We start from the raw sequence: 20,427 nt of genomic DNA on the forward strand, positions 1-20,427 counted from the left end.
TATGAAAGGCACTGCAGACAGTAAATGGGGAAGTTTGAATCCAGCTATAAAGACATAATGTACTGAATAAAGGGTCTGAATGTTGTAAATTTAATATTTCAGTGATTATTCAAATACACAACAAAGAACAAATCAGATCTCAGTGAATTGGATAGCTCAAATCAGAAAGAATCTCCTGTATTAAAGGCTACACTTTTCCTTAAAAGCCTAAACGCTCTCTCTTTAAAGCCATACACAGAATCAGGAAGTTCCTTCCAGAGAAAACGAAACTCAGAAAACACACGAACTCTCTTTCACATATGCTCTCAGTACAGGAAAATGGCAGAGGCTGGTATTTCAGTAGATAATTTTTCTGTGGATCAGTTCAGCTGTTCAGTGTGTCTGGATCTCCTGAAGGATCCTGTAACTATTCACTGTGGACACAGTTACTGTAAGGTGTGTATTAATGGATTCTGGGATCAGGAGGATGTGAAGGGCGTCTACAGCTGCCCACAGTGCAGAGAGACTTTCACCCCACGGCCTGTTCTGTGCAGGAACAACATGCTGGCTGAAGTGGTGGAGAAACTGAAGAAGACTGAACTCCAAGCTGCTTCTCCTGCTCACTGTTACGCTGGACCTGGAGATGTGGAGTGTGATTCCTGCACCGGGAGAAAACACAAAGCTCTCAAGTCCTGTCTGGTGTGTCTGGCATCCTATTGTGAAGATCATCTTAAACCTCACTATCAGTCTCCTGCCTTTAAGAAGCACAAGTTAGTTGAAGCCTGTGCAGAGCTCCAAGAGAAGATCTGCTCTCAGCATGAAAAACTGATCGAGATCTTCTGTCGTACTGACCAAAGCTTCATCTGTTGTTTGTGTACGATGGATGAACATAAAGGTCATAACACGATTACAGCTAAAACAGAAAGAACTAATAAACAGGTGAGAACTGGACATCATTATTCTTTTCCAAGTCAATTTATACAAATTCTATTTCTAATACAGTTTATATTTAGTCGATTCAACTGGTTATATGGCTGTTATTCACAATGAAGTGAATCTTGATTTACAGTTAAAGGGTTATATATAGGCAGTACTGTGGTGTAATGGTTAGCGCTGTCACCTCACAGCAAGAAGGTTCTGGGTTCAAGCCAAGTGGCCGTCGAGGGCCTTTCTGTGTGGAGTTTGCATGTTCTCCCCGTGTCTGCGTGGGTTTCCTCCGGGTGCTCCGGTTTCCCCCACAGTCCAAAGACATGCAGGTTAGGCTAATTGGTGGCTCTAAATTGACCGGAGGTGTGAATGTGAGTGTGAATGGTTGTTTGTTTCTATGTGTTAGCTCTGCGATGACCTGGCGACTTGTCCAGAGTGTACCCTGTCTCTAGCCCATAGTCAGCTGGGATAGGCTCCAGCTAGCCTGCGACCCTGCACTGGATAAGCGGCTACAGATAATGTATGGATGGATGGGTTATATGTAAAGAAGTATTAAACAGGTCAGACCAGTCAGTCAGTGTACTTTAAACAACAAACATCCAAGAACATTCTTGAAGCTAAAGTACACACATGACTGTGTTAAAGCTCTCTAACCGGGCAATCATGGTGCTGATGATTAAATTATTTCTCATTTTCATTTGGGCAAAACTCTTTGATTTTAGGCTTTTTACTTTCTAAACTTCCTGATTCAAGATGGCACTGGTGTGTGTGGCCTGCCGTCAGCCGCTGTCAGCCCTTGTGTGTCTCTCGGTGTTTGTCCTGACGCTACTTTATCTGACAAATCAAGTAAGCGGTATCATTGTCTATGATCGTCAATCACTCCTCAGTATCCGCACAAATTTTGAAAATCTATTGCGCTGGGGTTATGGAGGACGGAGCCTTCCTCCCCCTCTACTTTTATCGGACTTACCTGCGTGCATACTCCGCCAACCTCACTTGAAGCGGAGCCGAAGGCACAGACGTCGGGGAAAACGCAGTGGTCGACTGGTGAAGCTGAAAATCCGTCTGGCGCGGGCTCCTGGATCAAGTCATCGGACCTGGAGATGGGATTATCCTCCAGAGTGCCTCTTTGTGTCATGGCGCTCCATGGAACCTGCGTACACCTGGCTGAGAACCCTCGTTGCTACCCCCGGGGCCGCCTGCCACACCCAACGCGTCCTGTCACCTTGGCTTCGCAGAGGAGGGGTGAACCGCTGTTATCTCCGGCCAGTAGGCCGTGCACCCCGAAAGGATGGTGAACCAGCCCCTATCAGGTTTGCGCTGGTGAATGCACGATCGCTATGCAACAAGACTTTCATCCTAAACGATTTTTTTAAGACGCACCAGCTGGATTTGTTGTGTATTACAGAAACCTGGTTGAGCCCTGGGAATCTGAGCCCCCTGACAGAACTTTTACCACCCGACTGTTCATTCTTCAACGCACCGAGAACTTCGGGGCGTGGTGGTGGTTTGGCTTCTGTTTTTAAAAACTCCTTGAAATGTAAGCAGCTGCAGTTGGCGCAGCACGCTAGTTTTGAAATTAATGCCTTTGAACTTATCTCCTCGCAACCATGTCTATGCGCTGTGATCTACCGCCCCCCCCCCCAAATATAATAAGGACTTCATACTGGACTTCTCCCAGTTTTTGTCCGGGGTCATGACCAAATATGATCGTGTGTTGTTAATGGGTGATTTCAACATCCATGTTTGCTGTCCGTCCAAACCACTGTCAACTGATTTTTTAAATCTTATTGACTCTTTTAATCTTGCTCAATCAGTGACTGGCCCTACCCAAATACACGGCCACACGTTAGATTTGGTGTTATCCTTTGGGCTCCCTGTGCAAAAGCTGAATATTCTCGATGCAGTTTTCTCAGATCACATGCCGATATGTTTTGAAACCACAGTCACAAATGTGCCAAGTGCGGGTGCCCCCGCGAGTCGCCGCCGCATTATTAACTCTACCACAGCTCCCCGTTTCTCTGCTGCTTTCTCTGCGGCTGGGCCCCGCGACCCGGCTGCTTGCGGTGATGTTGAACACTTGACCTCTTTCTTTCACTCAACGTGCAGCTCCATCCTGGACTCCATTGCGCCTTTCAAATCCTGGCGCCCTAAAACTAAGCAACAACCTTGGCTGACAGACGTTTCCCGTGCTGTCAGACGAGAGTGCAGGAGGGCAGAGCGCAGGTGGAAGAAAGACAGACTGCATGTGTCACTCGAAATTCTGAAAGAATCCTGGGCAAAATACCAGAAAGCTGTCAAAACCGAGAAAAACAACTATTTTTCAGACATTGTCCAGCGAAATTGTGACAAACCCCGCATTCTGTTTAGCACCATTAACAGTGCACTTAACCCCAAACTGCATTTAGCTCTGGACACCTCTGTAAATGCTGACCAGTTTTTAAATTTCTTTGTCTCAAAAGTTACTAACATCAGAGCTACTATTGCCCCTCCTTCCTTTGACCCCTCCATCAAAATTACATCCACTGCCACTTTGAATCAATTTGAACCAGTATCTCTGGCTAACTTAACCAAAACTATTGGCCAAATGAAAGCCTCTTCTGGTCAAACAGATGTATTACCCTCTTCTCTTCTTAAGCAAACACTTGAGTCCACAGGCCCTAGCATCTTGAACATCATGAACTGTAGCCTAACCTCAAGTTGTGTACCACAATCTTTCAAGCATGCAGTTGTACAGCCACTAATCAAAAAACCTAACTTAGACACCACAATTCTTTCAAACTACAGACCCATCTCCAAGCTTCCATTTTTATCCAAGGTCCTTGAAAAACTGGTACTCCAGCAACTGCAATCCTTTCTTGACACCTATGGCATCCTGGAACCTCTTCAGTCGGGTTTTAAAGCACTACACAGTACAGAATCAGCGTTACTCAAGGTTTTTAATGATCTTTTATTAGCTACAGACTCTGGTCACCCTGCGATTTTAATTCTACTTGATCTCACTGCTGCTTTTGATACTGTTGATCACAACATTTTAATTTCACGTCTAGAACATTGTGTTGGCATCAGAGACGCCGCCCTTCAATGGTTCAGATCCTTCCTTTCGAATAGAAGTTTTTCTATTTGCTTGGGAGACTCATTGTCCTCCTCTGCACATCTCTCCTGTGGTGTCCCGCAAGGTTCCATTCTTTCCCCTTTACTCTTTTCCTTGTATATGCTCCCCCTTGGCTCTATTTTTAGAAAATACAATGTTTCCTTTCACTGCTATGCTGATGACACACAAATATATATGCCCTTAAGTCACAACGACCCCCACTCTTTCAAACGTCTGCTAAACTGCCTGGAGGATATTAAAGCCTGGATGGCCCTAAATTTTTTAAATTTTAATGAGAGCAAAACTGAAATTCTAGTATTTCAGCCTAGCGCTTCCCGTGGCCGACACATTGACCTTGGCCCTCTTGGACCCTACGAGAAAGGTACTGCAAAAAACCTTGGCGTGTACTTAGATCCCCTCTTTAAAATGGAAAAACAAATAAGTATGGTTGTTAGATCTAGCTTTTATCAATTACGGCTTTTATCCAAGGTTAAACCTTTTTTATCTTTTAAAAATTTCGAAATGGTCATCCATGCATTTGTCTCCTCACGCCTGGACTATGGTAATGCTTTGTATGCTGGCATAAGCGCTACTGCCCTCTCACGCCTACAACTAGTTCAAAATGCTGCAGCCCACCTTCTTACCAAAACAAGAAGGCGTGAGCATATTACACCGGTGCTGACTGCCCTCCACTGGCTCCCTATACAGTATAGAATACATTTTAAGATTCTTTTATTTGTTTTTAAATCTTTACACGGGTTGGCACCATCCTACCTGGCTGATCTTTTAAAAATTCACACTCCCGCCAGAGCACTGAGGTCAGCTGACCAACTACTACTAGATGTGCCCCCCTCCAGACTAAAGAGTAGAGGGGACAGGGCCTTTGCTGCCATTGGCCCTAAACTCTGGAATGAGCTCCCTCTTCACATCCGCCTGGCCCCCTCCTTGTCTGATTTTAAAACCTACCTTAAAACACACTTCTATGCACAGGCTTTTAACTCTATAAGACCTTAGTCTCGTCTGTTTTAATATACCTAGGGCTTTTGAGGTTTTATTTTATCTATCTATGTCTGAAATCCCGCTTTTAACCCATCTTTTATTGGCAAAATTGTCACTTTGTTTTATTCTTTTAATATATTTATATTCCATCTACTGTAAATAGCCCCCCTCTTGTGCTGGTATTTTATTATTGTTCTCCTATGTGTTTTATGGTTGTTTTCAAGTCCTGTGTGTCTTTCAAGTCTTGCGTGTTTAGGGCCTTTTGTCAGCACTTTGGTCAACTGCCCTGTTGTTGTTTTTTAAAGTGCTTTATAAATAAACTTTGACTTGACTTGACTTAAACATTTTTATTTTAGACCTGTTAATATTTATATTAACATATATTTATATTAACATTATGGTGGAGGTAAAGAGATGTTGCTGATGTGTTGTTCTTTAATAAATAATAAATATTGGCAAATTGATAAACAATAAGAGGAATAAAATAATAGCACACCACTGTATTACATAATAATAATATTATTATTATATTTTATTATTATATATATATATTATTATAATATTATTATATTATTAATATTATTAACTGATATAGTTATCATACTGGAAAACAGTAAATGGTCAGCTAGCAGTGGGATGTTTTCTTCTTGCCCTGTTAATAACAAAAACACAGGAGATATCAGTGATGCAATGTCATAATAATATTGTCAGGAATTAAGTGCTTTAAATTTGTAATGATTGACTCGTACCTTTTATTTCTTCGATTTTTGTTTGATGACCCTTGGTAAAGGAAAGAGTACAGTATCAACCAGTGATACAAATTGTGTGTTTGATATTTTAAGGTATTAAAAAAACCTCCATGAACTGAAAATTGCAACAACAAAAAAATTGCACTGCACAACATACACTCCATATTAATCGGAACACCTTTACACCTGCGCATTCCTGCAATTATCCAATCAGCCAATCATGTAGCAGCAGCACAATACACCAAATCAGGCAGATACAGGTTTCACAGAATAAAAAAAAAAAAGCACTCGGAGAGTGCAGACCTCCGCCAAGAATCCTTTAAAAAATTCCGGGATCCAGACGGTGATCCGGATCACTGCCAAAATTTAATGGATTGTTACTTGTGCCCAGTCACACCTCTGGGACAATTTTCAGAGCAATCCGTTCATAACTTTTTCTGTAATGTTGCTAACAGACAAACCAACAAACAAACCAACAAACCAACGCTACTGAAAACATAACCTCCTTGGCGGAGGTAAATATTCTTGCATGGTCCAGTAATAGCACTGGAATGTGTAAAAGCTGTTTAAAATCATATTCGTGAGTACAGACCACACCCTCAACAAAAATAAATAAGAAGAGATTGTGGAACAAAGTTCTGGACAGCTTCTGCAGTATCCAGGCCCCAAAGAGCTGCAAGTCAAATTGAGATATCTTTTCCAAGACCCCATGTAGCCCTGCTGTCTGCATGGAGTTGTCCTGATCAGGGGTGAGGTGGATCCAGAATCTATCCTTGTAAAAGCAGGAGCAAGATGGGAGAATTCAGTCCAGATGGGATGCCAGTCTATCGCAGGGCAGCAGACATGCACATTCACACATTTATTCATACCGTAACCAGTCTACCTATCTGCATGTTTTTTTTTTAAGGTGGAAGGAGACTAGAGAACCCAAAGGAAACCCACATAACCTGGGGAGAACATGCAAAACTCCACACAGACATTAATCTGAGCTCAGGGTTGAATGCAGGACCCTGGAGCTGTGTAGCTGTAATGGTACATTCAGACCAAATGTGGCAAGAGTGTCAAAATTCGCTCTGGCTGCCTTGCCAATGATGCTGTCGAAGTTCAGGGATGTTCTGTGACGTAGATGAAATTGGCAGCTGCACGTTTGTTCAGAATGCTTGGTCTTGCACACTTTATTTAAAGGGGGTACAAAACAAATGGATATGCCAACCGGTATCTTTGTGCCAACTGACTAGTTAACATCATGCAGTGGTTAGCACTGTCACCTCACAACAAGAAGGTTCTGGGTTCAAACCTCATGGCTGGCTGGGGATTTTCTGTATGGAGTTTGTTTCTTCTCCCCATACCTGTGTGGTTTTCCTCCAGGTACTCCAGTTTCCTCCCACAGTCCAAAGACATGTGGATTAGATCAACTAGCTACTCTAAATTTCCTATAGGTGTGTATGGGAGTATGAATGGTTTGTTGTCTCTGTGTTAGCTCTGCGATATATTGGTGACCTGTCCAGGGCGTACCCTGCCTCTTGTCCGAAGTTAGCTGGTATTGTTTCCACCTTCCCCTGTGAGCCTGACGTATAAACAGCATAGATGATGGATGATTACAACCCCAAATCAGAAAAAGTTGGGACAGTATGTTGAAATTAAATTGGAAAACAATGATATGTAAATTATATTTGATGTGTATTGCACTCAAAACAATACCATAGTGCATTATTTGATGTTTTACCTCATGAATTTTGTTTTTTTTCAAAATAAACAAATCTCCATATTGATTCTTGCAACATATTTTTAAAAAATGTAGGGGTGCTAAATCATTTACCACTTTATTCAAGATGTTTGTCATATACACAATAACAGACACAGCGGTTTATTATTGAAATAAGAAGAAACCTTTATTCGTCACTTTACAGTGAAATTCATCCTCTGCATTTAACCCATCTGAAGCAGTGAACACATGCACACACACTCAGAGCAGTGGGCAGCCACACCAGAGCGCCTGGGGAGCAGTCAGGGGTTCGGTACCCTGCTCAAGGGCACCTCAGCCCAAGGCTGCCCCACGTTAATCTAACTGCATGTCTTTGGACTGTGGGGGAAACCGGAGCACCTGGAGGAAACCCACGCAGACACGGGGAGAACATGCAAACTCCGCACAGAAAGGCCCTCGCCGGCCACTGGGTTCGAACCCGGAACCTTCTTGCTGTGAGGCGACTGCGCTAACCACCACACCACCGTGCCGCCGTTTCGAATTTCATTGAGTAATGAAATTCTTATTTTGCAACTGCCCGACCAAACTATGCTTACCAATATAAAAAGAAATATATATATATATATATATATATATGAAATATAAAATATAAAGTGCATATGGAATGCAAAATATAAAAGTAAAATGAAAAATGAAGATAACATTTAAATAAAAAAAGGAGAGGCGAACAAACAATGTGCAAACATAGAGGTAGATATACTGTGCAATGTCTTAAAAAAAAGGAGAGGCAAACAATGTGCAGACATAGAGGTAGATATACTGTGCAATGTCTTGTGCAAAATTGCTTATATGGTTCAAAGCCTGGTGGAAATATAGAGGTAGATGGTGATTATAATCCGTGGTTCAAAAGCCTGATGGCCTGGGGGTAAAAACTGTTTGTCAGTCTAGTAGTCCTTGCTTTCACACTCCTGTAGCGTCTGCCAGATGGTAGGAGTGTGAATAGTCTGTGTTGTGGGTGTGTTTGGTCCCTGATGATGCTCTGTGCCCTTTTTGTGACCCGGGTGTTGTAAATGTCCTGTAGTGGGGGGAGGACAGCTCCACAGATGAACTGTGCCATTTTAATGACATGCTGGAGAGCCTTTCTGTCCTGAGTTGTGCAGTTCCCGTACCACACAGTGATGGAATTTGTCAGGATACTTTCCACTGTGCACCTGTAGAAGTTGCTGAGGAGTTTGGTGGACAGTCCAAATTTCCTCAGCTTCCTCAGGAAGAAGAGTCTCTGTTGAGCCTTCTTGATGGTCTGCTGTGTGTTGTGTGTCCAGGTGAGATCCTCACTGATGTGAGTTCCGAGGAATTTAAATGTTTTCACCCTCTCCACCTGTGTCCCGTTGATGTGCAGCGAGGCGTGCTGGTCTCCCTCCTCTTCCTTGGGTCAATAATCATCTCCTTGGTCTTCTCAGCATTCAAGGAGAGGTTATTTTCCTGGCACCAGGAGACCAGCTGAGCCACCTCCTCCCTGTAGGCTCTCTCATCTCCGCCAGTGATCAGCCCAATGACAGTGGTGTCGTCAGCGAACTTGATGATGGAAGTGTTGCTCTGGGTGGGGGTGCAGTCATAGGTGAAGAGGGTGTACAGGAGTGGACTGAGCACACAGCCTTGGGGGGGTCCCTGTGCTCACTGTCTTGGTGCTGGATATTCTGGTACCGACTCTGACAGCCTGGGGTCTGTTTGTGAGAAAGTCCAGGACCCAGCAGCAGAGGGAAGATGGCAGTCCAAGGGTGGAGAGCTTCTCTGTCAGTCTGCTGGGGATGACGGTGTTGAAGGCTGAACTGTAGTCCACAAACAGTATTCAAACATAGGTGTCCCTGTGTTCCAGGTGTGACAAGGCTGTGTGGATGGCTGCATTGACGGCATCATCAGTTGAACGGTTCTGACGATATGCAAATTGAAGGGGGTCTATTGTGTCTGGGATACCCTTTTTGATGTATGACATGACTATCCTCTCAAAACACTTCATTACAACTGAAGTGAGTGCAATTGGGCGACAGTCATTCAGGCATGTTATATTGTTTTTCTTTGGGAGGGGCACTATGGTGGTGGTCTTGAAGCATGTGGGCACAGAAGACATGGAGAGGGACAGGTTGAAAATGTCTGTGAAGACCTCTGCTAACTGTGTGGAGCAGGCCCTCAAAGCACAGCTGGGGATGTTGTCAGGGTCGGCTGCCTTTCGGGGGTTAGTCCTCCTGAAGACCTTGCTCACCTCGATTATGGTCATAATAGGTGAAGAACTCTGTGCTGCCTCTGTTGGTAGAATCCCTCTGTGTTGGTTGGTGTTGTGGGTGTTGAAGCGAGCATAGAACTCGTTCAGCTTATCTGGTGATGTGTTGTGGTTGGCTGTGACCCTGCTGTTCTTCTGCTGAAAATTGGTGATGTGTTGCAGGCCCTGCCACATGCATCTGGAGTCTGAGGTGTTGTAATATCCTTCCAGCTTCAGTCTGTACTGCCTCTTGGCTTCCCTGATGGATCTGCGTAGGTCATATCTGGCCTTTTTATATCCATCTGCGTCACCAGAGGCAAAAGCGGTGGAGCATGCATGTAGCATGGAGCGTACTTCACTGTTAATCCAAGGTTTTTGGTTAGGATATATTTTGCAGCGCTTGGTGGGGACAATGTCATTAATACACGTACTGATGTAGCTGGTGACCACAGATGCATATTCCTCTAAATCCACAGAACAGTCTTCTCTCAAAGCAGCAGTCTTAAACACATCCCAGTTTGTAGAACTGAAGCAGTCCTGGAGCACCAGATCAGTCTCTTCATTCCAAACTTTAACAGTTGTACTCACTGAGGGGCCTTGTTTGAGAAGGGCCTTGTAGGCTGGGTAGAGGAACACAGAGATGTGGTCAGACTGTCCAAAGTGGGGGTGGGGCACAGCCTTATAGCCATTTCTCATGTTGCTGTAGACATGGTCCAGGATGTTGTTGTCCCTTGTCGGAATGGTTCCATTCCTTCTCACAACACTTAAAAAATGTTTAGGGACCAAAGACACAAAGTCATGAGTTTCAGGTGTTATTTTGTCCCATTCTTCCTGCAAACAGGTCTTAAAGTGTGCAACAGTACAGGGTAGTCCTTGTCATATTTTTCATTTCTAAATTTACCACACATTCTCTATTGGGGACAGAAGGGACATGACCTCTTCTTCCACAGCTATGCCTTTGTGGGCAGAATGTGGTTTTGCATTGTCTTGTTGAAATCTCCCTGGAAAAGATGTTGTCTTGAAGACAGCAGATGTTGCTCCAAAATCTCAGTGCACTTTTCTGCATTAATGCTCCATCACAGAAGTGTAAGTTACCTTTGCCGAGGGCACTGACTCAACCCCATACCATGACACACCCTGGCTTTTGGACTTGTTCCTGGTAACAGACTGGATAGTCCTTTTAATCTTCAGAGCACATGGCGTCCATTTCTTCCAAAAGAGATCTGGAATGTTGATTCGTCTGACTACAATATTTCCACTGTGTGATGGTCCATCCCAGATGTCTCCAAGCCCAGAGAAGTTGACGCCATTTCTGGACACAGTTAACTTTACCTTACCTTACCGGGTCGATCTAGCTCGGCTATAGTTAACATAAGGCTTCCTTTTTGCAAAGTAAAGTTTTAACTGGTGTTTGTGGATGTAACTCTGTATTGTAGTAGTTGCCAAAGGCTTGCCAAAGTAATCCTGAGCCCATGTGGTTCTATCAGATGTAGATGAATGATGGTTCTTGATGCAGTGAGGGATCAGAGATCACGGGGGTTCAGATTAGGCTTGAGCCCTTTGTTCTTTATGCACTAAAATTCCTCCAGATTCCTTGAATCATTCAATGATATGCACCATAGAGGGTGAAATATCCAAATCTCTTCCTATCTTTCTTTAAGGAACATTGTTTTTAAATATTTCAATAATTTTCTTGTGCATTTGTTGACAAACTTGACATCCTCGGCCCATCTTTGCTCCTCAAAGACTAGGTCTTTCCTGGATACTGATTTTGTACACAATCATGATTACAACCACCTGTTGACATCACCTGTTTCAAAATCACATCACCATTTAATTGTTTTACCTCATTCTCGAGTATTCTTTAGAGCACAGCACTTCTATATTCTGATTGGTTGCTGATGAACCATATCATAGCTCAGTACCATAAAGTTGCCCAGACTTCAACTTTATTCTGATGCCCCCCACTGTTTTTTTTTTTTTTCATTTTTACTGGTGTCTTTTGTAGAACATAATTAAATGCATTTAAAATACATTTCATTTGTTCTCAGAATGAGCTAAAGGAGGAGCAGCTGAAATCGCAGCAGAGGATCCAGGAGAAGCAGAAGAAGGTGCAGGAGCTGAAACAGACTGTGGACAGTATTAAGGTGAATGCATCTGTAAGGAGAGAGAGAGAGAAAATCAAATTTATTTAAAAGCATATTTAAAACAGCTGGTGTTGAACCAAAGTGCTGTACAAAACGCAAAAATTGAACACAATACCAGCAATGATACAAAACTACTATTACCACCACCACTCACACCCCTGAGCAGGAGAGAGAATTTATCTTGAAAAAAGTTCTCCTTCTTGACATCCATTTTGTGTGTGTGTCCTAACAGAAGCGTTCACAGGCAGCAGTAGATGACAGTGAGAGGATCTTTACTGAGATGATCAGCTCCATGGAGAAAAAGCGCTCGGTGGTGACGGAGCTGATCAGAGCTCAGGAGAAAGCTGAATTGAGTCAAGCTGAACGACTCCTGAAGCAAGTGGAGCAGGAGATTGCTGATCTTCAGAGGAGAGTCACTGAGCTGGAGCAGCTTTCACACACACACGATCACATCCACTTCCTCCAGGTAACACTCACTGTCTGATCTACAGAGGGCGCTGTTCCTCACAAAGTTTCCTCCTAAAAGCTCATTACAGCAACAATAAATGTTCCTGTCTGAGATCCCAAGTGTGTCTTTGGTCTGATTCAGTCTGAGATTCATTCGTTCCTCTCCTACACTTTTCTCCTTCTCTATTCTGTGTTTCCTCTCTGTAGAGTTTCCCGTCTCTCTGTGTTTCTCCTGGATGTGACGACTCACCCAGCTTCACTGTCAATCAACATCTCTCAGTTGACGGAGTGAGGAAATCTCTCTTAGATCTGAAAAAACGAGTCGAGGAAATCTGTGAGGAGGAATTCAGAGTAATCCATCCACAAGGTAAACAAACAAACATTTGTTCTGTATCACAGTAAAGACAGCCATAAAATTCATAAAACAGAAATAAGAAGGAAGCAGGAACCAGACTGGATAAAATCACAAAGCATGAGTCTCAGAAATTACGTCTCATTCTCATCTCATTATCTCTAGCCGCTTTATCCTGTTCTACAGGGTCGCAGGCGAGCTGGAGCCTATCCCAGCTGACTACGGGCGAAAGGCGGGGTACACCCTGGACAAGTCGCCAGGTCATCACAGGGCTGACACATAGACACAGACAACCATTCACACTCACATTCACACCTACGCTCAATTTAGAGTCACCAGTTAACCTAACCTGCATGTCTTTGGACTGTGGGGGAAACCGGAGCACCCGGAGGAAACCCACGCAGACACGGGGAGAACGTGCAAACTCCGCACAGAAAGGCCCTCGCCAGCCACGGGGCTCGAACCCGGACCTTCTTGCTGTGAGGTGACAACGCTAACCACAACACCACCGTGCCGCCCGAAATTACATGTGCACATTACAAATAAATTTCCCAGATAAACAGGATCTTAATCACAAATCCACAATCTAATCTTATTGAACTTTACACATAACAAATATGATGAACATTAGATCAGAACCGAGGCCTTAATTCCTCCATAAAATCCATCAGAAAGTAAAAACACACACATTGTCAGAGCTTCAGCTGGGCAAAGTTTTTTGCTGCTTCTCATGATTCTTACATTCAAATGCTGCACAGTGTGATGACATTTTGGCCGATCTCTAAATCGTGTCTGACTGAGAGCAGTGAGGAATCTAATTTTTCATTTTCATGCTTTAAACTGTTTTTGTGTCATTTTTCAGTCTCCATTTTGTCTCTGTGTCTCTACAGCTGCAGCAGTTCACATGATTTTACCCTCAGAACTAATGACCAGAGATTTTCTTCAGTGTAAGTGTAAAACACACACACACACACACACACACACTCTCTCTCTCTCTCTCTCTCTCTGTGACAGCACATACTGTCAATAGAGAGAACAAAAATGAGGAATCGGGAGGCAGGCTTGAGGATAATTTAAATGTTTTTCTTACTCGTTTTTGTAATGGTTTTCACTTCCTAACTTGTGGTCTCGAACAAACACAAACTCAAGCACACACACAGTTCAGCTTGGAGGAAGTACACCACTACTCTCAGGACCCCAGACCTGTGGACCAGCTCAACATTGAAGAGCAGACGTGTTGGGTACCAATGAGATCCACGTGTTTGACCCATCCCAACAGTTAGTATTGGAAAGTGAGCACACCCCACTTGATGACCAGACACTATTTATTGTTTGTGCTGTACTTTGCTCTCCTGCACAGAGAGCTTGTATTTTATGTACAGCACTGGGTACTCTGCCCCATCCACTGCCTGGGACAACATGGCCCCCAATTCTCTGCCTGATGTGTCCATTTGTTAAATAAAAGGACAGAGAAGTCAGGACAGGAGAAATCAGTACAGCTTTTAAGTAAAGGCCCTTTAGCACAGCCCCGTCCACTGGATTGGATATAGTGCTCCCTTTTGAGTGACATCAGTCAGAAGGCTGCTGACATCTAAATATTTAGGTACAAACCACAGATACCGTAATAGTCAGCCAGCCCTAGAAACTGTCTCACCTCCTTTTTGGTCTTGGGTCTCGGGAAGGCCACAATCACTTGCTATCTTATCAATATGGGGATGCACCTCTCCATGACCCAAGTGGAAGCCAAGATACTGTACTTCCACTCATCCAATTGCACACTTCTTTGGGGTTGCTCTGAGTTCTGCCCATCTCAAGGATCTCAGGAAAGTTCTCAGATGCTGCAGGTGCCACTGCCAGTAATCACTATGAATAATAATGTACTGTTATCTAAATAGGCTGCAGCATAGACAGCATGTGGGTCGAGAATTCTGTCCATAAGTCATTGAAACATGGCCAGGGCTCTGAACAACCTGAAAGGAAGGGTGGTCAATTGGTTTAACCCAAACAGAGTGGAAAAGGCCACTTAAAAGACACAGGAGTCAAGGGATCTGCCAATATCCTTTAGTCAAATCCAGAGTGAATAAAAGTGAGCCACCACTAACCAATTGAGCAGCTCATCAATGCATGGCATTAGTGTCAAATTTAGGCACCGCATTGACTTATTTCAAGTCAGCACAGCACCGAACTGACCCATCAGCCTTGGGAACCAGGACCCATCTAAAGCATGGCTGTGAGCTTCTCCCAAACCACGTTTTTGTGTTCAGATAAACGATAGAGCTGGCTGCATACAAGCATTCCAGGGATGTCTCGATTTATTGGTTTATAACATTAGTTCAACCACATAGAAGCAAAAGCACATCAGAAAACTCTGATTGGAACTTTCTTTCCTTGTTGCTTTGAATTTGCCACCAGTTGTTTTACAGTGAGGCAGTATGAGTATTCAGATTCAGAATGAATTATAGATAAATAATAATAAACATACAATAATAATGAACTGTATCGTTAGAAGGAACTGTGTTGTGCTAGAACGATTGGCCAACTTGTTGACCACATGAATAGAGAGGTTTCACGCTGTAAAGTCTTAGGCCCTGTCCACACGGCAACGGATTCAGGTGACTCCGATACAATTGCTTATCGTTTAGGCCTGGCGTCCACACGGCACCGGCGTTTTGGGTGCCCAAAACGCAATCTTTTTGAGAACGGGTTCCAGAGTGGAAAGATCTGGCAACGTTGCCGTTGTGAAGTCGTCTGGATGAGTAAAACGGATTTGTTTACGATGACGTCACAACCACATGACTGTGAGTGCTTCACGCCGGGTAGAAGTGTAACGAATATCACCAGGAAAAAGCCTTACAGAGCACTAATGAGAGTGAAACACGAGCTTGGATATTATTATTATTATTATGTTCAGTGTTAGTTCACAGTAGTAATGCAAGAAGCAGAATAGTGACAGTAATAGTGAAGCAAAAACATGCAATTGTACAAACACTGCAGCTCTACAGCAAAATATTCATTTATGAAATGGTCTGAGTCTTAACACCAGTAGTGCCAATGATCTCATTGCGATGTGATGCGAGTTGTCAACAAATCCTATAACTTGGTTCATGAAACGCGCTTACAAAATATTTTCACTGTGAATATTTATTGTGTAATGGTGCAAAGTGAGAGAGAGAGAGAATAGCCCTTAGGGCAGAGTCAATCCCACCAGCAAAACTAGGGGGAAAAAAGAGCGATCTCACCTCTTCAGATGATGGTTTAAGTCCTAGAATACATTCCTCAGAAAAGCAAATTAATCCATCAACGTGTATCATTCAATTTATTCCGGACCATTAAAGACGCCGCCTTCCGCGTACGTCATCTTCGCCGCCATATTGGAAAGGTCAAAGCGGAGAATAAAGATTAGCTGCGTTTAACTGTACCAACAGATTTACCGTCCAAACGAGATCACATGGGATTGCCTTTCACAGGTGAGAAACAACAAATTAATCCATCAACGTGTAGTATTCAATTTTTTCCGGACCATTAAAGACGCCGCCTTCCGCGTACGTCATCCTCGCCGCCATATTGGAAAGGTCAAAGCGGAGAATAAAGATTGGCTGCGTTTAACTGTACCAACAGGTTTACCGTCCAAACGAGATCACATGGGATTACCTTTCACAGGTGAGACTGGAAAAATACTTTTCATTGTATTTGGTCATTACAATGTAATTTTCCGAACAGATTTTCCTGACTTTGTGGCTAATATGAAGTCTCGCGCATAATAGTTTATGCGCATGCGTCCTTACTTCTTCTATTCCCATACGAAAAAGAACAGTAAAGAACTTATAAGAGTTTACCACTGTCTTAGTAGTAAATCCTTATAAATATAAGGATAAATCCTTATAAGGATTTATAAATAAATATATATGCCATGTATGATTTACTCCTGAAAGTGGCCCATTTTGCATTTTCCTCATACAAATTTATGAAAATCTAGTATATATGAAGTGAACATTGTGCATGGTTTTTACAGATAATGTGTATGATGAATTACACCGTCTTTGTATGCTTCACGTAATGTTTGTAGTTTTAAATTATATTTTACAGTTTAAAATGTATATGCCTTTTATATGTAAATCCACATATGTTTGTGTTGGATTTACATATAAAAGGCATATACATTTTAAACTGTAAAATATAATTTAAAACTACAAACATTACGTGAAGCATACAAAGACGGTGTAATTCATCATACACATTATCTGTAAAAACCATGCACAATGTTCATACATACTAGATTTTCGTAAAAAATTTGTATGAGGAAAATGCAAAATGGGCCACTTTCAGGAGTAAATCAGACATGGCATATATATTTATAAATCCTTATAAGGATTTACTACTAAGACAGTGGTAAACTCTTATAAGTTCTTTACTGTTCTTTTTCGTATGGGTTGTTCTGGTGTCTCCGAAGGGACCGTCTTACAGCGCCCCTAGAGGTGTGGCATGTGTATTGCATCGTTTTCAGCAAGCGTTGCGTTGCCATATGGACCTGATATTTTACTGATTGTTGCCCATTTGGACGCGATATATTTTTAAATAACATCTCGTTGCCGTTGTCGTGTGGATGTAGCCTTAATCAGTATGCATATTACATGTTATTGTCAACATTACCATGACACATGAAGCACTTGAGCCCAGTCAGTGCATTCAGCTGTGTAATGATTCGTGAACAAAAATGAACAAAGGCACAAATTCACTTTTGTTAATTTCTTAAACAACCTTTTGGACTATAACCTATTGTGTTTTTCATTTGAAATGACTGATTACTTCCATTTTCCATAAGAGAGCACTATACCTCGCCTCATCTCATCTCATCTCATTATCTCTAGCTGCTTTATCCTGTTCTACAGGGTCGCAGGCAAGCTGGAGCCTATCCCAGCTGGCTATGGGCGAAAGGCAGGGTACACCCTGGACAAGTCGCCAGGTCATCACAGGGCTGACACATAGAAACACAGCCACTCACATTCACACCTACGGTCAATTTAGAGTCACCAGTTAACCTAACCTGCATGTCTTTGGACTGTGGGGGAAACCGGAGCACCCGGAGGAAACCCATGCGGACATGGGGAGAACGTGCAAGCTCCACACAGAAAGGCCCTCGCCGGCCACGGGGCTCAAACCTGGACCTTCTTGCTGTGAGGCGACAGCACTAACCACTACACCACCATGCCGCCCAGCACTATGCCTATCAATAAAATATATCATTATATTCACTAGCTCATCTGGCAGACAGGTGATGAGCTTATACCTTCATGTGTTGTCCGTCGTTTGTCCCTCGTCTGTCATCCGTTGTCCGTCCAGCATTGCCCACATTTCATGAAAATCACTTCTTCTCTCTCAATTCTTCACCAATTCTTATTCTTTTTGGCAGGAAGGTGGGTCTGCCTGGGGTACATATAACTTCTACCCAAATTTGCATAATTGCAATTAATATTGAAGATATAGAGTAATTAAGCCCTAACAAGCAGTTTCCACACAAATCGCTTCTTCTCCCTCAATTCTTAACCAATTTTTATTCTTTTTGCCAAGAAGGTGGGTATGCCTGGGGTGCATATGGCTTCTACCCAAATTTGCATAATTGCAGTTAAAAATGAAGATATGAAGTAATTAAGTCCTAATGAGCAGTTTCCACACAAATTGCTTCTTCTCCCTCAATTCTTCACCAATTTTTATTTATTCTGGCATGAAGGTAGGGGTACCTAGGGTGCATATAACTTCTACCCAAATTTGGGCTGGAGTGAGCTATGCTGTCATTGACGGTCTTGATGTATGATAGCTATGGACCAGCAGCAAGCACATGGCCAGGGTGGAAGAGCATGATGATTTTGCATGGCTAGAGCCCACTCAGAGGCACTCCCTTTCACCCTACATGAGGTGCAGGGGGTATAAAAGGGTGAAGCACCTCCACTCATGAGTATGATTCTTGACTCTCTGCAAACTGAGGAAAGAGCCAGCCCCAGATGCCTCCACTGCACACCAGATGGCAAGAGCCTGCCTGCCACACCTCACAAAGAATACCTCACCTGGACACCATCTGTATCTCACTCCAGCTTCCATTTCCTCTTTCACTGAAAGAGCAAATAAACAAAGAGCACTTTCCACCCAGCCTCGGTGTCCCTGCATCTGGACCCCTGAGCAAGAAAGCTTACAGTGGGGTAAGACAGGAGGCAGGAATGCCTGCAATCACCGGTGTGTGAGATTACTGCCATTTTACTGAGATGTGCTTTGTTTCTTCTTTCAGTTACACTGCAGGCGAGAGAGGCAGAAAGCTGGCAGAGTTTGTTGATGACCCAAGCACCTGCTTGGAACATGATTTAATTAGAATTGAACTTGGACTTGAAAATAACAAGCTGTGAGTAGCTTAGTGTGTTGGATTCAGTTGATTTGATTTATAAAGTGGAAGAGGTACATGGTAACAAGTATGTCGTTGACATAAAGAAAAGAAAAATGAAGGTCCACAATAATTCGCCTGTGTCCTCACTGAATCCTCCTGCACACACAATCACACTGTGTTTTACAGTGATGCGTCTTCCGCAAATTCCCATGTGTGTTTACTCTCTAACACACATACTGTATACAGGTTTACATGTCTGTATTGTTTATCAAAAGCTGATCAATTTTCCCCTGATGACTGATGTAGTAAAATATTTGATATAGAGCAGCATTAGTAGGATAGAAACACAGACAGGTGTCTAACACACATTTATTACAAATCCTACGAGTAATATTTAACCTGTGGATATTTTATTGTTTTAGATTTCTGTTATCTGACTCTGGATCCCAACACAGTACATCCTGAACTTATTCTGTCTGAGAAGAACAGAGCAGTGACACTCAGTGAGACAGAACAGAGATACTCTGATCATCCAGAGAGATTTGACTCCAGGTCTCAGGTGTTGTGTAAGGAGAGTATGTGTGGACGCTGTTACTGGGAGGTGGAGTGGAGGGGTGATGTGGAAATATCAGTCTCATATAAAGAGATCAGCAGGAAAGGAGCAGGTTATGAGTGTGGGTTTGGATGCAATCGTCAGTCCTGGAGTCTGTCATGTTCTTCTTCCTCTGTCTCGTTCTGGCATGACTACACCGAGACTGTGCTCCAAGGTCCATCATCCTCCAGAATAGGAGTGTATGTGGATCACAGTGCAGGAACTCTGTCCTTCTATAGTGTCTCTGACACGATGAGGCTCCTCCACAGAGTCCACACCACATTCACTCAGCCTCTATATGCTGGGGTCTGGATTGGTTCTGACTCATCTGTGAGGTTTTGTGATCCAGTGAAAAAGTGAAATGTTGGTAAAAGTTGAAATGTTTAGTAAAATTATAACTGAGGTGTCAGACTGAATTTCTCCCTGAAATACAAAGACATTTTTGTGTACAGAAACTGTAGCATTAAATAATGATGTTCAAAGTGCTTATGCTTTACAGATGAATAATAGACGCGACATAAAATGTCAATGTATGATGTTTCTAGTCAAAAATTTTATCAAACAGACCATTTTAAATGTATGCACTATTATGAGATTTATTATACTGACATGAAAAATGTACAATGTATCAAAAATTCTATCTTTTACCTCCTTGGCAAAACTGTTTCCTCAGAAAGAATAAAACATTCATACAGTACTACTGTCTTTCTTTCCTACTGTGGCGGAAAACCACTCTACTGTGTGTAATTTTATTTATGTCTCTAACCATTTTCTGTTAAAAAAATGCACTCAGCATAAGGCCATTT

General features: G+C 42.8%; 1 protein-coding gene across 3 annotated transcripts; it reads left to right on the plus strand.

Moving 5' to 3' along the window:
* The first annotated feature begins 315 nt into the window (after window positions 1–315).
* On the plus strand, window positions 316–20,216 carry LOC132864379 (E3 ubiquitin/ISG15 ligase TRIM25-like). Of its 3 annotated transcripts, XM_060897801.1 has the most exons (7): window positions 319–918; window positions 11,762–11,857; window positions 12,090–12,323; window positions 12,512–12,671; window positions 13,547–13,603; window positions 18,937–19,047; window positions 19,452–19,510. In XM_060897801.1, exons 1-6 carry the CDS (start codon window positions 319–321, stop codon window positions 19,011–19,013), a joined length of 1,224 nt encoding a protein of 407 aa, XP_060753784.1. In that variant the 3' UTR covers window positions 19,014–19,047; window positions 19,452–19,510. The 3 variants fall into 3 exon arrangements, with proteins under 3 accessions (XP_060753785.1, XP_060753784.1, XP_060753783.1); XM_060897802.1 differs by lacking the exon at window positions 18,937–19,047 and having other exon boundaries at window positions 316–918; window positions 19,452–20,216; XM_060897800.1 differs by having other exon boundaries at window positions 18,937–19,503.
* Window positions 20,217–20,427: the final 211 nt, after the last annotated feature.

The sequence above is a fragment of the Neoarius graeffei genome, chromosome 17 (assembly GCF_027579695.1).
Source record: "Neoarius graeffei isolate fNeoGra1 chromosome 17, fNeoGra1.pri, whole genome shotgun sequence".
NCBI classification, from domain to species: Eukaryota; Metazoa; Chordata; class Actinopteri; order Siluriformes; family Ariidae; genus Neoarius; species Neoarius graeffei.

Bases quoted from the DNA above. Each gene is read 5' to 3' on its own strand.
- LOC132864379 (XM_060897802.1), top strand. From the start codon at position 319: ATGGCAGAGGCTGGTATTTCAGTAGATAATTTTTCTGTGGATCAGTTC. The intron at 11,858-12,089 runs GTGAATGCATCT...GTGTCCTAACAG, and splicing joins AGACTGTGGACAGTATTAAG to AAGCGTTCACAGGCAGCAGT. The intron at 13,604-19,451 runs GTAAGTGTAAAA...TTATTGTTTTAG, and splicing joins GACCAGAGATTTTCTTCAGT to ATTTCTGTTATCTGACTCTG.